The sequence below is a fragment of the Pezoporus wallicus genome, unplaced genomic scaffold, assembly GCF_028554395.1.
Source record: "Pezoporus wallicus isolate ANWC-B61680 ecotype Strahan unplaced genomic scaffold, APGP_CSIRO_Pwel_v1 contig_227, whole genome shotgun sequence".
Classification (NCBI taxonomy): Eukaryota; Metazoa; Chordata; class Aves; order Psittaciformes; family Psittacidae; genus Pezoporus; species Pezoporus wallicus.
In genome coordinates, this window is record NW_026635704.1 from 12,777,309 (window position 1) to 12,798,508 (window position 21,200).

General features: G+C 41.5%; 1 protein-coding gene across 4 annotated transcripts in view; it reads right to left on the bottom strand.

The window, feature by feature from the left end:
• GAREM1 (GRB2 associated regulator of MAPK1 subtype 1) overlaps positions 1–21,200 on the bottom strand; it is a 101,188-nt gene that overhangs the window by 14,740 nt on the left and 65,248 nt on the right. For all 4 annotated transcript variants that reach the window (XM_057397691.1, XM_057397695.1, XM_057397693.1 and 1 more), the window contains one exon: positions 6,390–6,520. In XM_057397691.1, coding sequence (XP_057253674.1) covers positions 6,390–6,520 — 131 coding nt within the window. The remainder of the gene's footprint in view (positions 1–6,389; positions 6,521–21,200) is intronic.

Consider the following 21,200-nt stretch of genomic DNA (forward strand, 5'->3'; position numbering starts at 1 on the left):
GCATGAGGCTCACAAAGTCCTTGGTCAGACTAAATATTTGAGCAGTAACTAAAAACATCGGTGTTATCGGCACCATTCCCAGGCTGAAAGTCAAAACCACAGCACTGCACCAGCTACTAAGAAGGAGAAAAAATGGCTGCTACTGCTAAACCCAGGACATCCTCCCACTGGGCAGATGAGTAAGTCTGTCTTCTTCATACCCTCCCCTTAAGTAGGTAGCACAGCAGAGATCTCCCCTCAACCCTCTCAAGGCTGAAGAAACCCAGACATCCCTGCCTCTCCTAATACATATCTTGCTACAACCCCCTGACCATCTTCATATATCGGACTTGCTCCTACATGTGAATGTCTTCCTTGTATCAGGAGGTCACTGGAAAAAAGCCATTTCCAAAACTGGAAGCAATACTCCAGCTGTAGTATTACAAGTGCTGATGGGGAATAATCACAGTCCTTGACTTGCAGGGTGCACTCTTGTTTATACAGCCCAATACGCTGTTGGCCACCGTTGTTACACCACCAGTATTGTCTGCTGGGTACCCCTCAGACTTTTTCCCCAGAGTCACTTTCAGCCTGTTGCAGAGCTTATGGCATCTCAAGTGCTGTGCTTTGCATATGCCTTTGGTGAACCTCAAAGGGCCCCCATCAACCTAGGAATCAGTCATGCACAGCAGCTCTTCAGAATAGATTTAGTTAATGCCATATAGTACACTTAAAGACAACATAATCTGTGAGAAAGTGTTTATCATAAATTACAACACCACATAAATTATAACACCATATAATTGTAACACCACACCAGACTCTGCTTCCTCTACCTTCCATGCTCCCAGCACTGACCCAGCAGGATGTGCACCTTCAAGCACCCCATGTTCCTTCACACCCCTGCTGAGGACATGCCCCATGCACCCTCTGCTTCTTGCTATGCCATCACTGTCAGGGTGTAGCAGAGCCCTACGCTATTTCAGACACTTGGACCTGCTAGTGGCATGTCCCAGCCCACATATGACACAGCGTATCACTGGTATGTATGACAGAGAAGACAGCACCGCGCTATCAGAATGGCAGAATTAAGGTAGTCCAGAACACAGGCTGATGCAGAAATAACCACATATTTTTTGTGGCAAACTATTGGGATCTCCTCATAGTTCTGGAAAATGGGTAATGCTACAGAAGCCAGAAAGCACTTGTGAAACCTTCACTCAGTTTCATGACACATCTGGGAGGGCTGACTTTGCATTCCCAGTGTGGCTCTGCTCTGCCCCACACATTCAGCTCACTTCCTGCCTCCTCCTTTGCCCACATCCAAGCAGTGTGCTTGCCTCCTTTGGGACTTTTGCCAGGTTCAGTTTCCAGCCTTCAGGTGTGAAGATCCTGCAGCTGGTAGGAAGCTGAGATTAGCTGAAGGAACGAGGGGAAGGAAGGCAGGACTACACATTGTCCTCAAACATCTGCATAGTGGGATTGTGCCCTCATATTTTGTGCGTGTGCGTCCTCCTCTCATCTTTTTAAAACAGGAATTGTCTGCTGGGCAATTCCAGTGCAGTAACTCTCAGCAGTAACCACCATGATGCAATAAGATCATAGCCCTGCAGGTGTGCACATGTCTATATCTCCTCTTGTTTACTCCCCATGCTATGTGTGTTTGCATAGAGGCATGTAAGTTGGGCTCCCAGTGAAGCCAACTTAGTGGCTGGAGTGCTAGGAATTCATTCCTTTGTGCTGCTCTTCAGGTGCTCTCCTGCTGACCTGTGATCCCCCTCCAGGCTTTGGGCATCTATTACTGACACTATAACCAAAACTAGTCTCACTGCTTCCTGCAGCTCAGTCAGCCTCCAGGAGGTCTTCTGCCTGGGCACACCTTTGCAGGCAGCTCTGATGCCTCTCCATGCCCCAGGAGAAAGCCCAGGGCACCTACTGCAGCCTCTCCCTGCAGCAGCTCCATCTGGGTGGAGGCACTGGCCACTGCTGGGGTAGATGGTGCAGACCCCACAGCCCAAGCTGCAGCCTTTGCTCTCAGATAAGTGCCCACCATTCTGCATTGAGGGTCAGGCAGGATGAGTGCCCTCGACCTGTGTGGAAGGTCACAGAATGGTGCCTGGCTGATGGCAAGTCTCTCCACTCATCCACTCCAAAGCCGTCTAGAAATCACTGGGAGATGTTTGAACTGAACAAATTCTAATGCAAAAGACCCACAGAATCAGAACCTACCACATGCTATACTTACCCTTCATCTCTCTGCTGCTAGACGTTCCTTCATACTAACTGTTCCCTATTGATGCCAGGATGCTGTGGGGTTACTGGCTTACAGACAACTTACCAAACACGCTACAAAACCACAGTGGATTAAGTCACTATAGTATTTCAAATTTCAAGACTCCTGCAATTTGATAACATTCAGAAGCCAATTATATCTGCTGCAGAAGACAGGCATCAGGACAGTGATGAATGACTATTTAGGAAACATGTTCTTTTGGGAAAGCTCAAGGATATTGTTTCTTTAGCTTAAGAAACAGTTAACTCGGAAAAACAGATTCTGATAACACCTGAGTCAGTATTCTATCTTGGACTCCAGTTGTTCTAATTTGTTACAGTTTGAAGTCTTTAATCACTTGGACACATATGAAGTCCTTACAAAAATGATTTGTGGCTTTGTATTGCGAGTTATACCTTTTAGTTTTTATCGGAGTTATGCAAGCAGTTCACAGTTAGGATTTTTATTTTTTTGGTAGCTCTTTTTAACAGTGAGGTCTCTGATTTGTAAGTTACTGCACATGGTTTGGACTATTAAAGCCAAGGGACTAATCATAGCACTGGATAGAAAACACAAATATTTTCAGGTCACACAACATGGATAAAGATTTTTAAAAAATAAAAAGAAAGGTTTTCACCAAAAAAAAAAAAAAAGGGGGGGCAATTTTATTCAAGGAATTTGACAAAATTCAGTGAGACAGTGTCCCAGTTTTCTGTTATAAAACATCTGTCTCCCAAGTCAGAGAACCAGCTCATGAAGTACAACTCTTCCTGCTAGTATACACTCATTTCTCTTTCAGCTGAGAGGGACTTTACCCTGATTGCTGCATTAAAAGCTGGCTTCAGTGCTGTTTAAGCAGAGGAAAGTTGCTATTGAAGAGTTTAAAACTGCCAGTGTAGGTGACAACCTCCTGTATATGTGCTTTTTGGAAATGCAGGGTGAGTTTATCAGAGCAAACAGAACTACAATCAAGTGAGGAAATCAATTTTGATGCACTGTACTGCATTAAGATGTGTCAAAAAAGGAAAAAGAAAAGTTTTCACTATAGATTTATTTCTGCCAAAATGCACACTGTATGGGCCAACACAGTTAAACCACTGTGAAAAGAGGTTCACCTTAAAAAAACAGACAAATGAGGTATCATAAGTTCACAACCAGCCACACAATGTCTTTGATAGGAAAGAAAAGAAACATTACAGGGCTAATTAACTAACCCACCTTTCCATCCTGGAAAAGCTCTCTAAACAGCTTTACAGTCTCTCCAGTGAGATTTAGTGATATCTTCAGGACAAAAGTTATATCCCCAGCACAAAAAATGATATCCCAGAAGATTTGAAGGGCCCTGAAACACTAAGTGGGCTGTTTTTCAGAGTACAGGAACTCATGGCTTGTCCAGGGTTCAATCTACAAAACATTGCTGCTTTTTAAGAGAATATTCTGTGAATTGTCCTTGGTATGATGTGGGGGTTTTGTTCCTGGTTTTAAGTCTTAATGCAAATAGCTTCCTGGGTATTTGTACAGACTGCCATCTGTATGGGACCAGAGCAGTTGACTGCAGAAATCTATCTAACCCCAACAAAACGGAACAAAAATAACCCAGCCTTCCTCCCCCTTCCCAACCTAAGGGGTCCTACAAGAAATCTGGAGATAGACTCTTTATAAGAGTATTGATAGGACAAAGGTGAATGGCTTTAAACTGAAATAGGGTAGATTTAGATTAGGTACTAGGAATAAATTCTTCACTATGAGGGTGGTAAGACACTGCCACAGGTTGCCCAGAGAAGCTGTGGCTGCCCCACCCCTGGCAGAGTTCAAGGCCACACTGGACAGGGCTTTGAACAACCTGGTCTAGTGGAAGATGTCTCTGCCCATGGCACAGGGTTGGCACTGGATGATCTTTAAGGTCCCTTCCGACCCAGACCATTCTGTGATCCTATTACGAGAACGTAGCGGAAGGAAGGAAGGGAGACCCATCTCACTGTCCCAGGATAAGATGGTATATTTTTCCCTTTAGCAACTAATACACAAAGTAAAAATAAAGTATTGCCCTTGGAAAAGATCCCATGGCTCATCACAGCGAGAAGGCAGTTCGCTGAACAGCAGCACTACCTGTAAAATCCTACCAGAGCAGCAAAGGATTTACACCTGGGAGCAAGGTTTGCACCAAGCTGAACAATAACCACAGCACATCGACATGCAGGCAGAACTCAGCGAGCACAGACAAAACCATGCAGTGACTACCTGCCTGGTGGCACCCTCTAACTCTACTAGCTCGCTCTTCAAAAAATACCCATGAAAGTGTTTGGAACAAGAAAGAATTCCCAGACTTCAGAGTTACTTCTCATCTTAAATGCTTCATTGGATATTTCAGGCTAGTCTTTTTTTTTTTTTTCTATCAGATTAGCTACCTTCTGATATTCTCCTCTGCATTTAAATGGCCACCCTGCATTGGACAGAAATCAACTTACTTAGTATTCCACCCTTTGCTCTTATCAGTTTGACAAGATCTCCCCTATATTTAAATTTTAGTGTACATAATTCTCTTGCATGTAAAGGGTTCTTAAGCACTTTAATAAATCCTGTTAAGTTCATTTATTTTTTGGAAGATGATAACCTTGGAATAGAGTTCTATGAAACTGGAAAAACTGCCAAGAGAAACACTGCCAAGATAACTGTGTAACTAGGTTAAACCTGAATTATTATTAGTGTTATTTACATTAAGGAGTATCACTATAATACCTTCTAAAAATGGATTTGATATCTAACAGTGAGCTGTGCTTATTTCTCAGTTTGCTAAATATAACAAAGGGTTTTAAGAACATTCGTATTAAACTCAAGATACAACATTTACATTTAAACAAACCTGCAGACAAATACTTTTCTCCCTATAAAGTTAAAGCTACACACCTTACTGTTCCACTCTCCTGATTTGGTCATTGGTCAACCGAGAAATAATGGCACAGCACTGGATAAGGCTAGCAGTCCCAAGGGAAGACTGATTTTTCTTGTTGCCTTGAGTTGCCCAGCTATTTCCTAAACACACAAAAGTGTTCCAACTTTCTCATGTAGCCTTCATTCATGAAAAGCTGTGTTTATAGGTTCTGGTTAATGGAGAGTATAAATGAAAGCAATGTATTGTCTTGAAAGGCATGAGTGTGTCACTGAATGAATTAACTGATGAGCTGTCACACAGCAGTCTTCAATCTTGTTACAGACCTATAAAAACTATGGACTAGCAGTGCAAGAAAGAGAGAAAAAAACATTAAAAAGTTGTTATACAAAGCCCAACTCACTACACATGGAACTAGGAAACTATACTGGTTTGTGTCAACCAACTTCCCCTGTAGGGTACACGATGTGTATCTGTGCCACTTCATCCCAGCTCTTCTATCAGTCTTAGGTGGTGTATCAACTAAAGCAAGCCAGAGAAGCTTGAAGACCACTCTGCTATTCTGGCAGAGCTGATCTACGTTGTGTAGTGTCACACATTACAGGCAGGATAAGGAAGAACAAGTTCTGTCTTCATTGTTTCATGCCACTGCAGTGTGTTTGGTGACAGCAAGCTCTTTTACACTCATGGGATTGCTGACCCTTTCATGAGCCCAAGAGGTGTGCACATGCAAACACACATACACATTGAGAACAAGTGTGTCGTTTGGGTTTTGGTTTTTCTTTTTGTTTTACTCACAGTGCTATTTAGCTGCAGTAATTTCAAGACAAACAACCCCATCATTTCACCCTTTGTGCTCTCTGAGAATAAAGCTTTCTGGACAGTGATCTGAGCAGCTGCTGCTTAGCAGAGAATAAAAATCACATTGCTGAAGGGGGATGAGAAAGGGGGCAACAAACAACAGTTGTTTAAAATATGGCAGAAGCATCCTAATTAGATGAATTATTGGATGGATCATCAGCACTGCTCCCCAAAGTGTCATACGACAGGAGAGCCCTTGGAGGACATGTTGATTTAAGATGGCAAAAACAATCCCAAAGAGTACCATTACTGAATGCAGAACACTAAAGGCTCGTTCGTGTCCCAAAAATCACACTTCCCACACAGCACCATTGCTCGCTTGCCATGTATATAAAGGTTGTAACAGTTAATCATTTAGACAGGGATAAATATTTATTCAGGGACTACCTTAACGTTGAATGTTATTTCCTCCATGACGTAAACTCGTTCAGGAAATGCTTTAGCCACCTCCTCCACACTGTTAAAATACTGCACTGGCTCCTTAATATCTCGGTCTTGTTCCAGCAGCTTAAACTGCCCTGAAAACAGATGATAAACAGAAGAGTTGTAAGATATTTATATTGGACAACTGTCACTGTGGCAACTGCTGGCTCAACTTCTTCACCATTTTGCCCAGTCAATTTTTCCAGTTAGCAGCAGCCAAACCAGAAGTCGGAAGATTGCAGAGAGTCGCCTAAACCTGCCACGAAAGGCTCCCCATTTCACCAGGTCAGAATGAAAAGCATGTGTGGGAGCTGAAGTTCAGTCAAAAGAGATCCTTTTATCCCATGCTCTCTAGAAATAGTAAATAACTACGGAGGCATTTTTGTGTACTTAACTCAGTGTATTAGCATTTGTACAGATAGCAGTTTCTGGGGATTACTATTAGAAGTTTTACAGAAAGAAAACACCCATTACTACATAGCCCCGAAACAATAAACGTAAGGGTTTGGCTTTGTTTTTAGCATCACCAAGCAGCTATTAAAAAAATGCTAGGCTAAAACTCTTTTCCTCCTAGGCTTTCCCAGGAGCGGAAGAGCATTTAATTTTCCTTAACCATAAAATACATAGTTTCAGAACTTCAGCTAAAGTAAGAAATTAAAATATACACATTCAAAACCCTTCTGAAGGTGGTCGCCTTCAGAAGAGCACTAGAAAGAAGTGTTTCTTACTGACTCTATCTCCTCCCAGCATGAAAGCCTAAGTTTCCCAAGTCTTGTAAAAGGCAAGAACTAACACGGAGGCAGCTGCCCCAAGCAGACCTGCCAAGGACAGCCAGGTGCATCGATCAATTATGTGCACTATGAACACAAAGTTTAAGAGCTTTCTTTCACAAATACAGCAGTAATGAAAGTTTAGATGGACACATTTGCTGCTTGTATGACTTAAAATGTGTGGAGATCTCCCCAGATTTAGAAATATTGTAAGTCAAACGCTGGTCTCAGCAAAAGAACAGCACAGCAAGACTCAATGTAAGAAACAAGTGCAGAAAATGGGAAAAAGGCAGAGTAAAATCAATGATTAGTGCTTCTCCTGTAAATATTTTAAAATTAGCAACGCATGCAGGCACTGGATTCTTGTTCCCAAAGAGTGCTCAGCTTCATTAAAACACATGCAGTACATCAGGATGTCAGCCACCTACAGAAATATTTTCTCACTCCTTCAGCATTTTTGTGCACAACACCCTGCTGCCCCTATACATCCCATTAGCCTTGAGACATTTGTGACATATTTGGGGAATTCACCCACACTGAACTACTTCAGGCCACCTGGCAGCAGAGGAGGAAATGAATGCAAGCTCAGCAAGCCCTGATGCCCCATAGGAAAGACTTGTCCTGCCACCCTTCCAGGTGTGTGCACACACTTGTATACACATGCACACACCAAGAGAGGTGGAGAAGAGGCTCAGCTCCTCCACCTAACCACAGCATCCTGCAGACAGAGGCACAACCTTTTAATCAGTACGCTCGAGTACTGTGGTTGTAAGCCTAAATATCAGCCTTCAAGACTGAAGACTTCTTTTTATTCCCTTCCATACGTTTTGTCTTTCTAAAGTGACCACAGTAACTTTGAAGTATTAACACCAGAGCAAATAAAGATGCTGGTATTTCCCACTGCAAGACTGCATTTTGCAAATGTTTAGTAACCTTCACCACACTTCAAAAATCAATTGCCTTCGAGTTTTCCTACCTTTGTGTCTGCTTCAGGACATGCTATTATTTGAAGCTTAGCCAAGACAATTTATGTACTTTGAAGACCAACGCTGGGGCAGAAGTAGCAGCACTTTTGTCTGACCTGCTGAGGCCATTCCTGCAGTATGCTACAGCAATGGAGCTGACTACAGGATGGCTTCTCCAGCATTCTGCCTTCAACAGAAGTAAACAGCAGCCACTTAAAGAGGACTTTAAGCACAATTAGCAATACCACCTAGAGTATCCACACCTCTATGAGGAACCCATGGCTCAAGGATATCCAGAGCAGGGAAGAGCTATCTTTGGGCTTAGTAGCTCCAGAGGTTTTTCATCCTTGCACATTTATTTCATTACTTACTGAATGTATCTGAAACTCTCACTGTACAGATACCCTCGATCTTGAAAAAATCTAGCAACTTCTTCTTCCACAGACTTCACATTACCTACAGGATTCAGAGCAGAAATTGTAGGAGTGACAAAGCTACACCTAGCAGACACTGTGGGTAGGTAGCAGCAGGAAACCCAACAGTAGGCAAGCATTCAGAAAAAATTACTTCACATACTCAACAGAAACATTTCAGCATCCTAAACCTGAATTCTTCAGCCTGTCCACTCTGAGCCTTTTTGGTACAAAGCAATTAGAGGACCAGGCAGTGGCACCTCTGGGATCAGGGAATCAGGCAGGTGCTCGGTTAACTGACACTGGAAAGCATGTTGTGATGGATATCTGAGGCACACACAAGGAATAAAGAGAGAACTGTGCTTTTCAATCCCACCATGCAGACCATGTAAGTCCTGGTTTCAGGATTTCCCCATCAGCCACAGCCTAGCCAAGAGGATGCATTCCTCAGCTCCGCAGGTCCTTCCCCCTGTAGGCATCCCACTTTCCTGCAAAGGAAATTCTGTAGTGGGGGGGAGCCGAATGAAGTCAGACCTCCTCCTACGTAAAGTCAGGATGTTCCAAGACACCATGAAGCAGCAGGGATTGAGCTGCACCAGGGAGCATCTGACAGCACATTAAAACTACTACTTTGTAGCGCAGAGCCAGTAACTGTACTTCACAGGTAATCACTAAGGGCAAGATGTTCTTGAATTTTACAGAAGTTGTCACACACTGTTCATCCACCATGGGCTGACCTGAGGTTGTTGCTCTCTCCTGCCTACTTCTCAGTTGCTGTCCTCTTTGACTACTGACACAGCCACCTGGGTGCAGCCCTAACTGATTGCCCAGTTTGGGATCCAGCAGTCTGATTTTCAGGATTCCCAGCTGTGGCTTACTATTTGAGGCCAGCTGTGATTACAATTTATAATGGTATTTCATACTCTCAGTTCCCTGAAGAAAAAAAAAACCTCAAACCACAGCAAGTTTGAGTCATGTCAGACAGACCTAAGTCCAGTGGAGTTACTTTTAACACTCTCCCCTATGTACAGAATAGGGTTGAACAGGATACTGCACAGAAGCTACATAGGGTGGTTTTTTTTTTTTGAAACTGTGAGATACAGCAGTGATAAAATTTCACCAGCTCAGAAAGAAACTGAAAACTCTCCCTCCAGAGCAGGGATTGAGTTGGCCACTGTAACAAAGCATGAATTCACATGAACGAGGAACTAAAACAACATACTGAATAATAACACACTATACAGATAATACTCATCCAGCACTTTGAATGAGACAGTGGTCTTTAATTCTAGGTTCTCTAGTTACTCTGTTTAGAAGCATTCTACTGTTTTACTGTGACTGTTATGTCTTTAACTATAGATAGTCCAGTCTGGTGGTAAGAAAAGGCCGGTTACCCATTACAGCCCAAACTTCTACAAAAAAGTTCCACATTCCTCAGGACCGAACACATGCTTTAGGCTGTGCCTACAGGGAGCAGGGTATGCTATCTATTGTAGAATTACTCATGTTCCTGTAAAAACAATTAATAAACCAGCTGGAGCTTTGCTTCGGTACAAAGACATGCTCAGAACTGTCTATGTCGCTATCTGTGCCATCCTCCCCTTCCTTCAGCCGAGCTGCGCAAACACAAAGCCGTCTGTGCCTTCAGTGCTAATAAGCAGCAGTTCAAGAGGAGGTTGACTACAGAGGAGTACACACAGATCCCAAAGCATATAATAGAAGGGCAGCATTAATCTCCTCCTGTTACGAAATCAAGAAGTATGCTGTGCATGGAAGCTGTCAGGGCTAGATGTTAAAATGCCTCTCCTTTGGAAAAGATGGTTTATAACTCGAGATACTCTACAGACTTCAAAAAAAAGATTAATTTTCCTCATTGAGAAAGGCAGACTTTTTTATTGGAAGGAGAGAAAGAAGGCCTGAAGAGGGGCCTGTAATACACATTTGAGCCAGATGTCAAGTAACTAACTAATAGGGAGGAAGGAGACAATTTCTCATTATGTTTCTCCCCGGTCTCTGTTCAAGCTGTCATAAAAGAAAGACAGCATGGCTGAAGTGCAAGTTAAATGGACATAAATCTGGCTTGACTGCAAGCTAAAGTGTGATTTTATTACACTTCGGCATGATTTCATTGGGGGACTTTACAAAACTGACAGCAAGCTAAACAAGTCATAAGGCAATTTAACTGTGTGTTAATTGAGAATTTAACAAAAAATGTAAAGAAAATGTAAAGCTAAAACTATACTTCTATAGAAGTACACCCTTCTCTCTTACTGGCACAGAAAGAATAATGAAATGTTTCACCACTAAATCAGTGCAGGTTCAGAAAGATCAAAAATCTGTAATACCTACACGGTCCACTGGGCAGGTGTAGTTACTCCCTTGCAGCCAAGTACAAGGGAGTGATGAACAAGCTCTATATCTCTTTATCTTTGAGTCTGGCCTCTGGCAGGCACAGTATTGGAACAGTTTCAATCTAGTATATATTATCTCTGCAGATTATGAATGCTTATCTCTCTGTGAAGGTACTTACAGCAAAGACAGTAAATCCAGTACTTCTGGAAATGAATCCAGAAAGATAAAAAGGCAGGGAAAGACTTAAACCAGGGCTTATCTTCCAGTTTATAGAGATATTTATTAAAACTCAGTAGTAGCAGCAAGATCAGTCCATCTTCCTTCTAGCCAGAAGCTGGCCCTGCAACATCTGCGAGCAGGGGCATTAACCAGTTCTTTCCGTCCAAGCCTTCGGGTTGCTCCTGCTGCCTCCACTGCTTAGGTTCTTGCAGGCTTATGTATGTTCACAATTCTAATCACCTCACACAGGTTATTCCTGTAATGTAAGATCCCCTGGTTTTTGCAGCAATTTACCCCTTACCACCAAACAGTCTGGCCATTTCCAACAGGCCAATGAATGCTTCCAAGACAGAAACATTCCTTTTGTACTGCACCTAGACCAATGGAATCCTTATCGATGAAACCACATATATGCTTATATACCAAAAAGAAAAGACAAAAAAAAAAACCTGTAAAAGAAAAAAGTAACTCCATGTCATCAACAGGAAACATGGAAGGTCACCGAAACATCTGCACAACACTGCATCTGTTACCTGTGAAATGATTCTCCAAGGAGGCAGGAATTGTACTGTCTTTCAGCAGCTTTGATTATTTAATAAGTCTCCCATCTCTCTATGCAAGACTATATGCAAAGCCCAGCACTTCTCAAGAATGTGCAGATGGCACAGCAGGGTAGCAAAAGTACTGCAGAGGTTTATGTTTCATATTATTTGTTGAATGTTGACTGCATTTCAGTGTTTCAAAGATCAGCAGAGCTAACTGAAAAAGGCTCTCTACCTGTCAGGATAACACCGCTTTGGAAAAAGACAAGTTTTTTGTCTACACTTTTCAGCATTCCTGTCCATCAAGCTGATAAGAAATAACTTTGTTTTCCTCCCCCAAAAAGCAGAGTTGAAAAGCATAAGCCTAAAGAATAAATAAGGTGCAATAATGAAGAGCACAGAGACATGGCTTGCTGTATATCAGAAAAATGTGGTTGCACGAACTGGAAAGTACACTTCATCATGCCCAGTTCTTTTATGGACCTGTACAGTCTTCAGCTGGCTGTGTACACAACTGCCCTCAATGCCTGATATAGAAATGAATTTGTCTCAATGTGGGGCAATGGAAGGAAATCTCAGTTTATGGCCTCACTTATCACCCCATAAAATAGATCATACAGTAGAGCTATTTCATCCCTACCTAATACTTGGAGAAGACAGCTAGTCAAAAAAGAGCATGGCAAACCAAAGACTCTAAAATAACAGATTAAGAAGCAATCCTAACACACTCAGCAACATGTAATTTTTTAAAAAAACTTTATTTAAATTAGCACTTGCCAATACGTTTTTGCACAGATCCTACACGTGGCATTTTGTTGTTGCAAGTGCTGTCATAGTAGTGGCTGTAGCTGTCCTGAAAAAAGTCAGAACAAAAAAGAATCCATCACATCTTGGAAACAGCTAATAAATGACTGCAACCAAGGTGTAAAGTTAATATTGCAGCTGTTCTGGGGGCCTGTCACTGAGCAAATGTGAAAAGGTTTGGCAGACATGCAAAAATAATGATGAGTGGGAAATAAATGCCTTGATTCACTTTTGTCATCTTCCAGTTTGATGAAACTTAAGTGTTTGTTCCCAGCATTCCGGAGGAGAGAAGAGCGCCTGCATGCTCAGGTCCTCTGGAGTTGCTGGGCCTCCATGGCACAGGGGACAGTACAGGTGGAAAAAAGACTCATTGCAGCTATAAATGTAATTACAGAACCATTTTTAGCAGCAGGAACAGACAGTAGTCTGCAAATGAACTAGTGCAGACAGGCTCCCAGCCCTACTGTCCACAGAGAGGACACTGGCTCTGTTATCTTAGGATTCCTTGTTGAAAGAGCTACTGATTTCACCTCAGGTTGGGACCTAGCAGAAAAACTAACATGGATGCAGTGCTGTAAGCTCATCCCTTCAATCAAATAAAGAGTAAGACAACCTAGCAGTACAAGTTCATCCTTATCTGCCACACTGGTGTGTTCTAAGAGCTTTGTGAAAAAAGGTTTGGGGGCAGAGAGGGAAGTGTTATTCATAGGAATTTCTGTGTTTATTTTTATATTGTAGCCTACTGAAAGAATATAGGAAATAATAAAAGGGTAGAGAATACAGCAGGAAAATACACAACAGAAGTCTTAGATACACAGCTTCCAAAGGATAATGACTGGCACACAAACCAGAAAAGCTACAATTGAATCTTATTATTGTAATAATCACCATGAAATAGCTGTTAAACAGACTTTCAAATACTGCTTCAGTTTTTGAAGAGCTGCCTGTCAGTACTTGAGGGGAGAGAAAGGGGTGAAGAGGACCTCTTATGTCCCCACTGTACCCAATCTTCTGGAAATTTTATAAATGTATTAAAAAAACCCAACAGATGAAGCATGAACTAGCGACATATCTAAGTAAACACAATACAAGTAGAATTCATCAAGTGTACTGGAGCTAAACTTATGGCACTGCAAAACAGAGAGCAAGGCACAAAGACACATTCAGTCAGGAGAGATTGTGCAACATTTCATGGGGAAGGAGCCCTTCAGAATGAAGAGTTTTATTTCTCGGAAGTATTATGAAGATTTTGAAGCCTTAAATGCCTTTATTCCTCTCTGTGTTATGTCTGCGGTACAAATACCCATTCAACCAAGAGAGAATGAGTCAGGCATCACAACCTGGTGAGACATGTTTAAGCAGAGCACCAGCATGCTGACACATCACCTGTGCATACGCATAGGCACCATTCAGGAGATCAAGGAAGGGAATCCAACCAATTTTCCCACACAGCAATGCAATGCTTGCTAATCAAAACCTCTAATCCTATGCTGGCAGAACAAAGGGGATGGTACAGACTAGTGTTCTCTTTTCTCTTATCTTACTTTTGACTCTTAAGTTGCATAGCAAAAGAAAAAAATAATTCAGTTCTGTTGGCAGCATAACAAAGAAAAATCAGTTCAATTTGTGACTGATGATAGCTTAAAGCAGATTTAACGTACATATATTGCATGAGAGGGAATTTTGGGTTACAGATGATGTAAAAAGACAGACAGGGAAAACAAGCCTAACCTCTAACCTTTGTTTCATAAATTATTATCATCACAAATACAAGATTACCACAATGAAATGTTCCATTTTACAGGGTCACATGTTTGAGTGTCTGGACAGTAATTTAACTAGATTTAACTTACTCAGTGGGTTATCATTGATTTAACTTGTAATTAACACCATTCTACTCCTTTCCCATGTGCTGCCAACAGACATCAAGAACATTCCATAGGCGGCATGTTAGTTCACATGCTTAAGTGACCACACAGAGGACTGATGACTACTGTACTGTCTGACTTTCCTAATTACTATTAACAAAAGCTGTTGCTAGGTTCCTGTTGAATAGTAAGAGTACAAAGACATGCACATGAAGATGGCATGCTCTCCTGGTGAGCATCAGAGCTTATCCAGATTGCAGTATAAAAAGTCATCAAGAGAATGAGCCCAACTAAGCCAACCCAAAGCCTGCATAAAACAGTGTTGAATGTTACTATGTGAAACAGCAGCTGCCAACAACAACAGCTTTTCCTTATGTGACTCCTAGCACTGTTCCCCTGGTACTCGCTTAGTGGATACCCACTTAGACCTCACTTAATGAAAATGGTTAAGTCACTGAAAGCTTACAGATCCAACCTACTAAGTCAGTAACCAGGATCCTTACGAGAACATCTGCTGAAATTTCTTGCCAACAAAAAGGAATATTTGATAAGATGGTAAAGCCAACGTATCCCACACTTAACAGAAGCCTTTAGCAAAAACTGCTGTCCTCTATATGAACAGCTGGAAGAGAAAATGAGGTAGAATAAAAGGTGAAGAAGTACATGGTTACGGTTCTTAGTGTACTTTGAATCTCATTTTTACTGTTTCATGTATACATTAACACTGATTCAGGGCTAAAAATGAATCTTAAGGAGTAGAGACCCAGCTTAGGTACGTCAATGCAAAATGAACATCAAACCTTCAGCTGGATGGCAGACAAGTCTAACAGCATCTTCCATTGTTCTGCCCAAGTTAGATTTTCCTATTCTAGTGAAAGACATCACATATGTTTAAAATTAAGAAGCAGCACGGACTTAATCTGCCTTTAGATCGACTCTTAACTAGGTGACCTCCTCCCAGGTCATCAGTACACACTCATCCCAAGACATACATATATTAAAAGAACAGGGTTGTTTAAAATAGATTAACATTTAATTAAAGCACAAAGTTGAGATGAGAGTAACAGAATAAAGTCCTGGTTAGCATTCAAAATTAATATTTCTAATTTCAAGCAGACTTAAACAGACCCTATTAAAATACCTGTTAAAGGTTAGCCAAGCATGCTAGGATTTTTGATATCACAGCTGCATCAAAAAATTCTGCCTTTACACCATGAATTCCCTCACCTCATTAACACTGATTTCAGTAGAATTCTGAATGTGTCAGACTTCCTCTTTAATGCAGAAAGAGCAAAATCCTTTTTTTTTTTTAATCAAAATAAAATTTCTAATAATTAGTTTGAAGAAAACACAATAACACAAATTTGTTCTGTTTAGGCTGACATCACTACTGCAATGGTGCAGTTGTGGCTCATAACCTGTGTGACTCCAAGTACTGAATGAGTACAGAAATCCAACTCCATCCTTGGTCATAACATGGACTGCAGAGGTTCTAACCGCAAGTAACTTGTGGATTTACAGCAGACACAGCTTCTTGGATTTGGTAGCTACCTCTTAAAAACCAGATTTGACAGAAGTGGCTTTTCCAAACAACTTCATACACATTCTTCTATTTCTTGGCAAGTTGAAGCTTTTGCAACTGCTGAGCTTAATCATTAACTTTGCCTTACTGAGTTTATTTATTTATTTTGCAAAAGCTTCAAAGTCCACACTCACCAAAACTTAAGATCTTACTGTTTCTGCCAGGGTGCAAAGACACTTTCTTCAACCATAAACCCTTTATGCTTTCTGTTCTTTCACTGACAGATCTTTTTTCTTCCTGCTACTCCACATGAGTATCCCCATTCCTATGGCTTGACTTTAGCACCATTCATTGCTTTCTTGCTCGCTTAGCAGCCTTTTGTGCCTTTCAGGTTCTGACCCTGTCCCATGCCTGTTCCCGGCATGAGTGTAGGACGGTGTGTAGTGAAATATTCCACTCTATAAGGACAGTTATGTCAATAGCCGTGCCTCTGGCAGGCACTTACACTGCAATAAACAAAGCTAAAGAAAAAGTGCATTCACGGAGCAGAAATCTTGAAAATGTACACAGATCAATTCTGTATAAAAAGTGCTTTTGTTTCCTGTTCAGGAACAGGTTTTTTAATTAACTGAATGGGAGGAGTTGTAAAAAACAGGAACAATGACTGTGTCAGCAGCTCAGTCAGTTCTTGGTAGTTTACAGGGCTTTACATGAGACAGAATAAACGTATTTCACTCAGACGGAGACATTTTTATTAATGTAGAAAGAGACTTCAGTGCCTGGGCTTGGTACCCTGAAAGACCATCTGTGCATTATAGAGCAGCTTATTGTTTCAAAGCTCGTATCTCATTTGCTTGATGAATATACATGTGGTTTACAAGCTCTAGCAGAGTCTATTTTTTCCCTCCTCCTCCCACCCTCAACTTAAAGCTTCTGAAGTATGGCACTCAGTTTACTGGAGAACCCATCACTTAGCTCCCAACATTTGTGTATCACCAGTGGAAAGGAGGGATTACTGTTCTTCTATGTGATTAAAGGACAATTTTCTTGGGAAAGGTACTATCACTTTGTGTTGTCAATGCCCACTGATGACTGTAGCTTAGCTTATGTATTTACAAAGCGTTTAAATTAGGAAGGAATTCAATTTATTATAGCTCTGACCACCGGTAATCATGAGCAAGTTCTGGAAAACAAGTTCACTTTGCTCCTGGGACAAATCAGACAACATACTAAAAACTGAAATGAAGTCAATAACCAAAGAAACTCCTTAATTACACAATAGATCTGGTTTATTCAGCTAAGGTCTCCTGTCAAGGAGAGTATTCAGTGTTAAGTGCATTTATGCTACAGCTAAGATTATATTAAAGAGAATTTAAAATAAGCACAGAGCCAAGATAATATATGATCTGAAAGTCACCTTAACAAAATACACATAGTAGCTTATGCTCTAGAAATTGTCATCCATAATGTTGAATATCTACCAAGCACGCAAAGTAACTTGCAGCAAGCAAACATTTCTAACATTTTCTGGTTTAGGATCAGCAGCCACATTTATATCATTGCCTCAGTTGAGAAGCAGAAGGTGTTTTCATACCCGTATTCTCCATGAGGTAAGCCATTTCTTCACTCACTCTGTATGAATGCAACAGAGTTCCTGTCAGAATCATTTGTCTGGTTTCCAGTACAAGAGGACATTGATTCAGTGTTGTGCAATTTATCTACGAGGCAGACAAAGCTCTTGATAACAGTTCTAGATGAATGAAGGCAGCTTTTAAGAATGAGTATTTTGGCATATGTTCACAGCATGTGCTACAGTGTCATCAAAAAAAAAGGAAGGAAAGAAAAGGAAGAGGAGATGAGCTGAAATGAGGTGAATAGAGATGGTGGGTTAGAGCACACTGCTTCAGCACTGGCATTTCATTTAATTTTCACTGCTATTCAAAAAAGCAACAAAGATGATAATCCAAAATGCAGATCTAAGCAAGATACACATCTGCCTTAGCTCTCCTGAACACATTCCATCGCACATATTTTGTTTCATTATCTTAAATAAGGTGGGTACCATCTAAACCCCTCTGCGGCAGTTCAAATTAATACAGCTGAACCTAAAAGGTATAAAGAAATGGAAAGCCCAGCCAATTTTTCCCTCTTGCAAGATGTCTGCCAGCTTGCTAAGAGCCAAACGAAACCAGTTAAGTAGAGGCAGTGCCTAGCCTAAGACAGTTCAACAGAAAATAACAGACTACACATGGGGCGGTTTAATTTCAAAAGTGTTTTCAGAAGACCACTTATGGGGTTTTGTTTTCTCCATGTAAATGATAATTTATGATTTAAAGAGTTGTACTGTGCCTTGCTAATGCTTTTTGAAATGCTACTGAATATTTTATCCTATATGTGTTTCTAGTGAAACCTTCTCGCTAATGGTGGTTCAGGGCATCTCTGGTTGAAAGCCATTTTTGCACCAATTCCATTTTGTAGCCTTTCACAGAAAGGGCTGTGAAGTGGTAATTATGAGAGTGGCTCGCCTCCTATTTGTCTCTGAATGCACATGGATTTCCCCAGCTGCTAGATTATCCTGAAATATATTATTATATACTGATTTCTAAGTACACAAACTAACATTAGCAGCTGCAAATGCTCCAGAGAAATTCTGTGCTTCAAATTTCTGTGAAAGAGCTTCAGTTTTAAAACAAGGTGATCTTAAATCTATCTCTGGTATGAAAAGAAGAACTATTAATATTTTCGGTTCACAAAAAAAAAAGTTACTCTTTGAATAATGAAACTAGATCAATACTGGGCAGTTTGTGTTAGCTTACTGATTTAAGGTCGTGAAAATGCCATGGATGGAAAAAGGATATTAGGATGGGGTTTCAGACGTTTAGAATTGGTTACTGTAGATATTTAGAGACAGACTGTAGGTTAGAGACAAGAAAAACTGGGACATCCCAAGCTAAAAGCAACTCAGAACCAAAAGCTGTCAACAGGTCAGTTTCTGCTAGAGTTACCACAAAGTACTGAGGAAGTTTTCCCAGCAGCTTCAAGTTTATTTCAGGAAAAGGACTATTTTCAGTTGGGATTTCTGAACATAGGGAGCAGAAAGGCAAAGATACTGTTAAGAAAACCCACCTTTAAAACAACATGAATTGTGCTCCTTGAAGTAGTAGTTTGCTAAAAACAAGTCCTTTTCTTCCAAGTGCACTACTGCGTAACCATACAGAGCAAAACCCAGCATCATACATAGCCTCCCACACAGCAAGCCTCCACACACACAGAGGCAGTCATCGTCCTGCAGACAATTACCTGGAGAAGGGTCACCTCCTCCAAGGATGCACCCCAACACTTCTCCTGTCCCTTCAGTCTGCCACCTCCTCTTACCATGCTGAGTTACCTTAAGGGGACAGAGCATCCATCCCATCAAAACCCTGCCATTGAAAGTGACAGTCTTTACCATGCATAAACTTGGCCAAGAGGTAGAGGCTGTGTTCATAGAAAGTAGCCTGGCTTACTCTGACTGGACATATGGCACCACAGTTAACAGGCTTATATCCACACCGTTTCAATGCCTGCTTACCTAAATTAGTACAAAAGATGTTTAGTTAAAACACTGGAAAGACTGTGACCAACTAAGCCAAGCCAGATACAATCTGGCTCCCAATCCATGCTGTTTTATCTGCTGGGTGCTCTCTGACTGAGGGATGTCAAAATGGGCATTTTCAGGGTCCTCACCATTTTTCCCTGCAATCACTCTGCTTGCTTTAAGCACAACATGCAGGCGTCCCCAGCCACTCGTCATTCTGAATTGTCCAAGTGGCTGGAAGTCTTAACACCTACAATGCTTACTTCACATCTTACCTTCACCATACCCTAGTGTTGCACTCCTGCTTGCTGCCTGCCTGCTTGTGGCTGACCAGGCAGCTCAGGTACCAGGTCTGGGAAGACCCAGTTAAGCAAACTCTCAGAAAGCTGTATGCCAGCTGACCCACCTGGACAGAAGTCAGAAAACCACCCTGCACACTTTCCATCTGACGCACATTAAATGAGCCTTATGATAGCCAAGCACAACAAAGCAACAAACGCCTTCAATATGATAAAAAGGCGGCTATATTTCATTTTCCACAGTAGAGAAGATGAGTGGTACATCCAAACAGAATGAAGGCATATAAGTGTCACGAACACTATCACGCACATCTGCTTCCCTGAACCAGCATGCCAGGCAGATACAGCAAGTGCTGGGTTTTATCCTCGGCAGCGCAGGACATCACCGGGCAGGCAGACACAGAACAACTGAATAGTTTAGGTTGCAAGGGACCTTAAAGCTCATCCAGTTCCCCCTGCCATAGGCAGGGACACCTCCCACTAGACCAGGCTGCTCAAAGCCCCATCCAACCTGGCCTTGAACCCTGCCAGGGATGGGGGGCAGCCACAACTTCTTTGGGCAACCTCTTCAAGTGTCTCAGCACCTTCGTAAGTGAAGAATTTCTTCCTATAATCTAAATCTACCCTCTTTTAGCTTACATCTATTCCCCCTTGTCATATCACTACATGCTCTTGTTGCTATCAACAAGGTCATGCCTTGGTTGCTGTTACATCCTGGGCTCCTGCTCCTTCCCCAGAACTGTTAAATGGGCAAGGCAGCACATGCTGGGATCCTACACATTCACAGTGCTGTGTGGGCAGACCCTAAGTGCCTCACTTCCAGGGTTTCTAGGGAAAGTCCAAGGCCATGGCAGACAGCTGATCTGGGAAGCCCCTGCACATATTCATGTAGAGCAAAAGGCTTAGCATCGCCCTTTATATTTTACTTGCTTCTTCCCTGGCAAACATCACGTGTGCCAATTCCTCCCTGCTTCCCCTTCTCCCTCACTCAGAATTATTTCCCTCTGAAGGAAAAGCAAGCAAATGAGTAAGTTAAAAATATCTTCTGTGGTTCTCTAGGAAGCAGTATAGCCAGAAATCAGTATGACCCAAATTTCATAGTAAATGTATGAAACGTAAAGAAACCTACACTACTTAAAATGAATTTTTTTTCTTCTACCATTAAGAAAAGCTTTAGAGTTAGCATTAATATTGAGAGAAATGAAAGTTAAAAAGCATTCTTTCCAGAATAATAATAGAGGATGAGTTTATATAGGACAGCACTGTAATGATCAGTGAAAAAAAGAATGGCTAATTAGTAAATAAACTGAGCCAGATACAAATCCTTCACAATAGAAGAGCTAAAGTATTAACAGCTTACATATACCAGAAATATTAAAACCTCACACTTAAGATTTTTGTGCAAGATTACAGCATGAAGCAGTACAGGCTAATGCAGGAATGG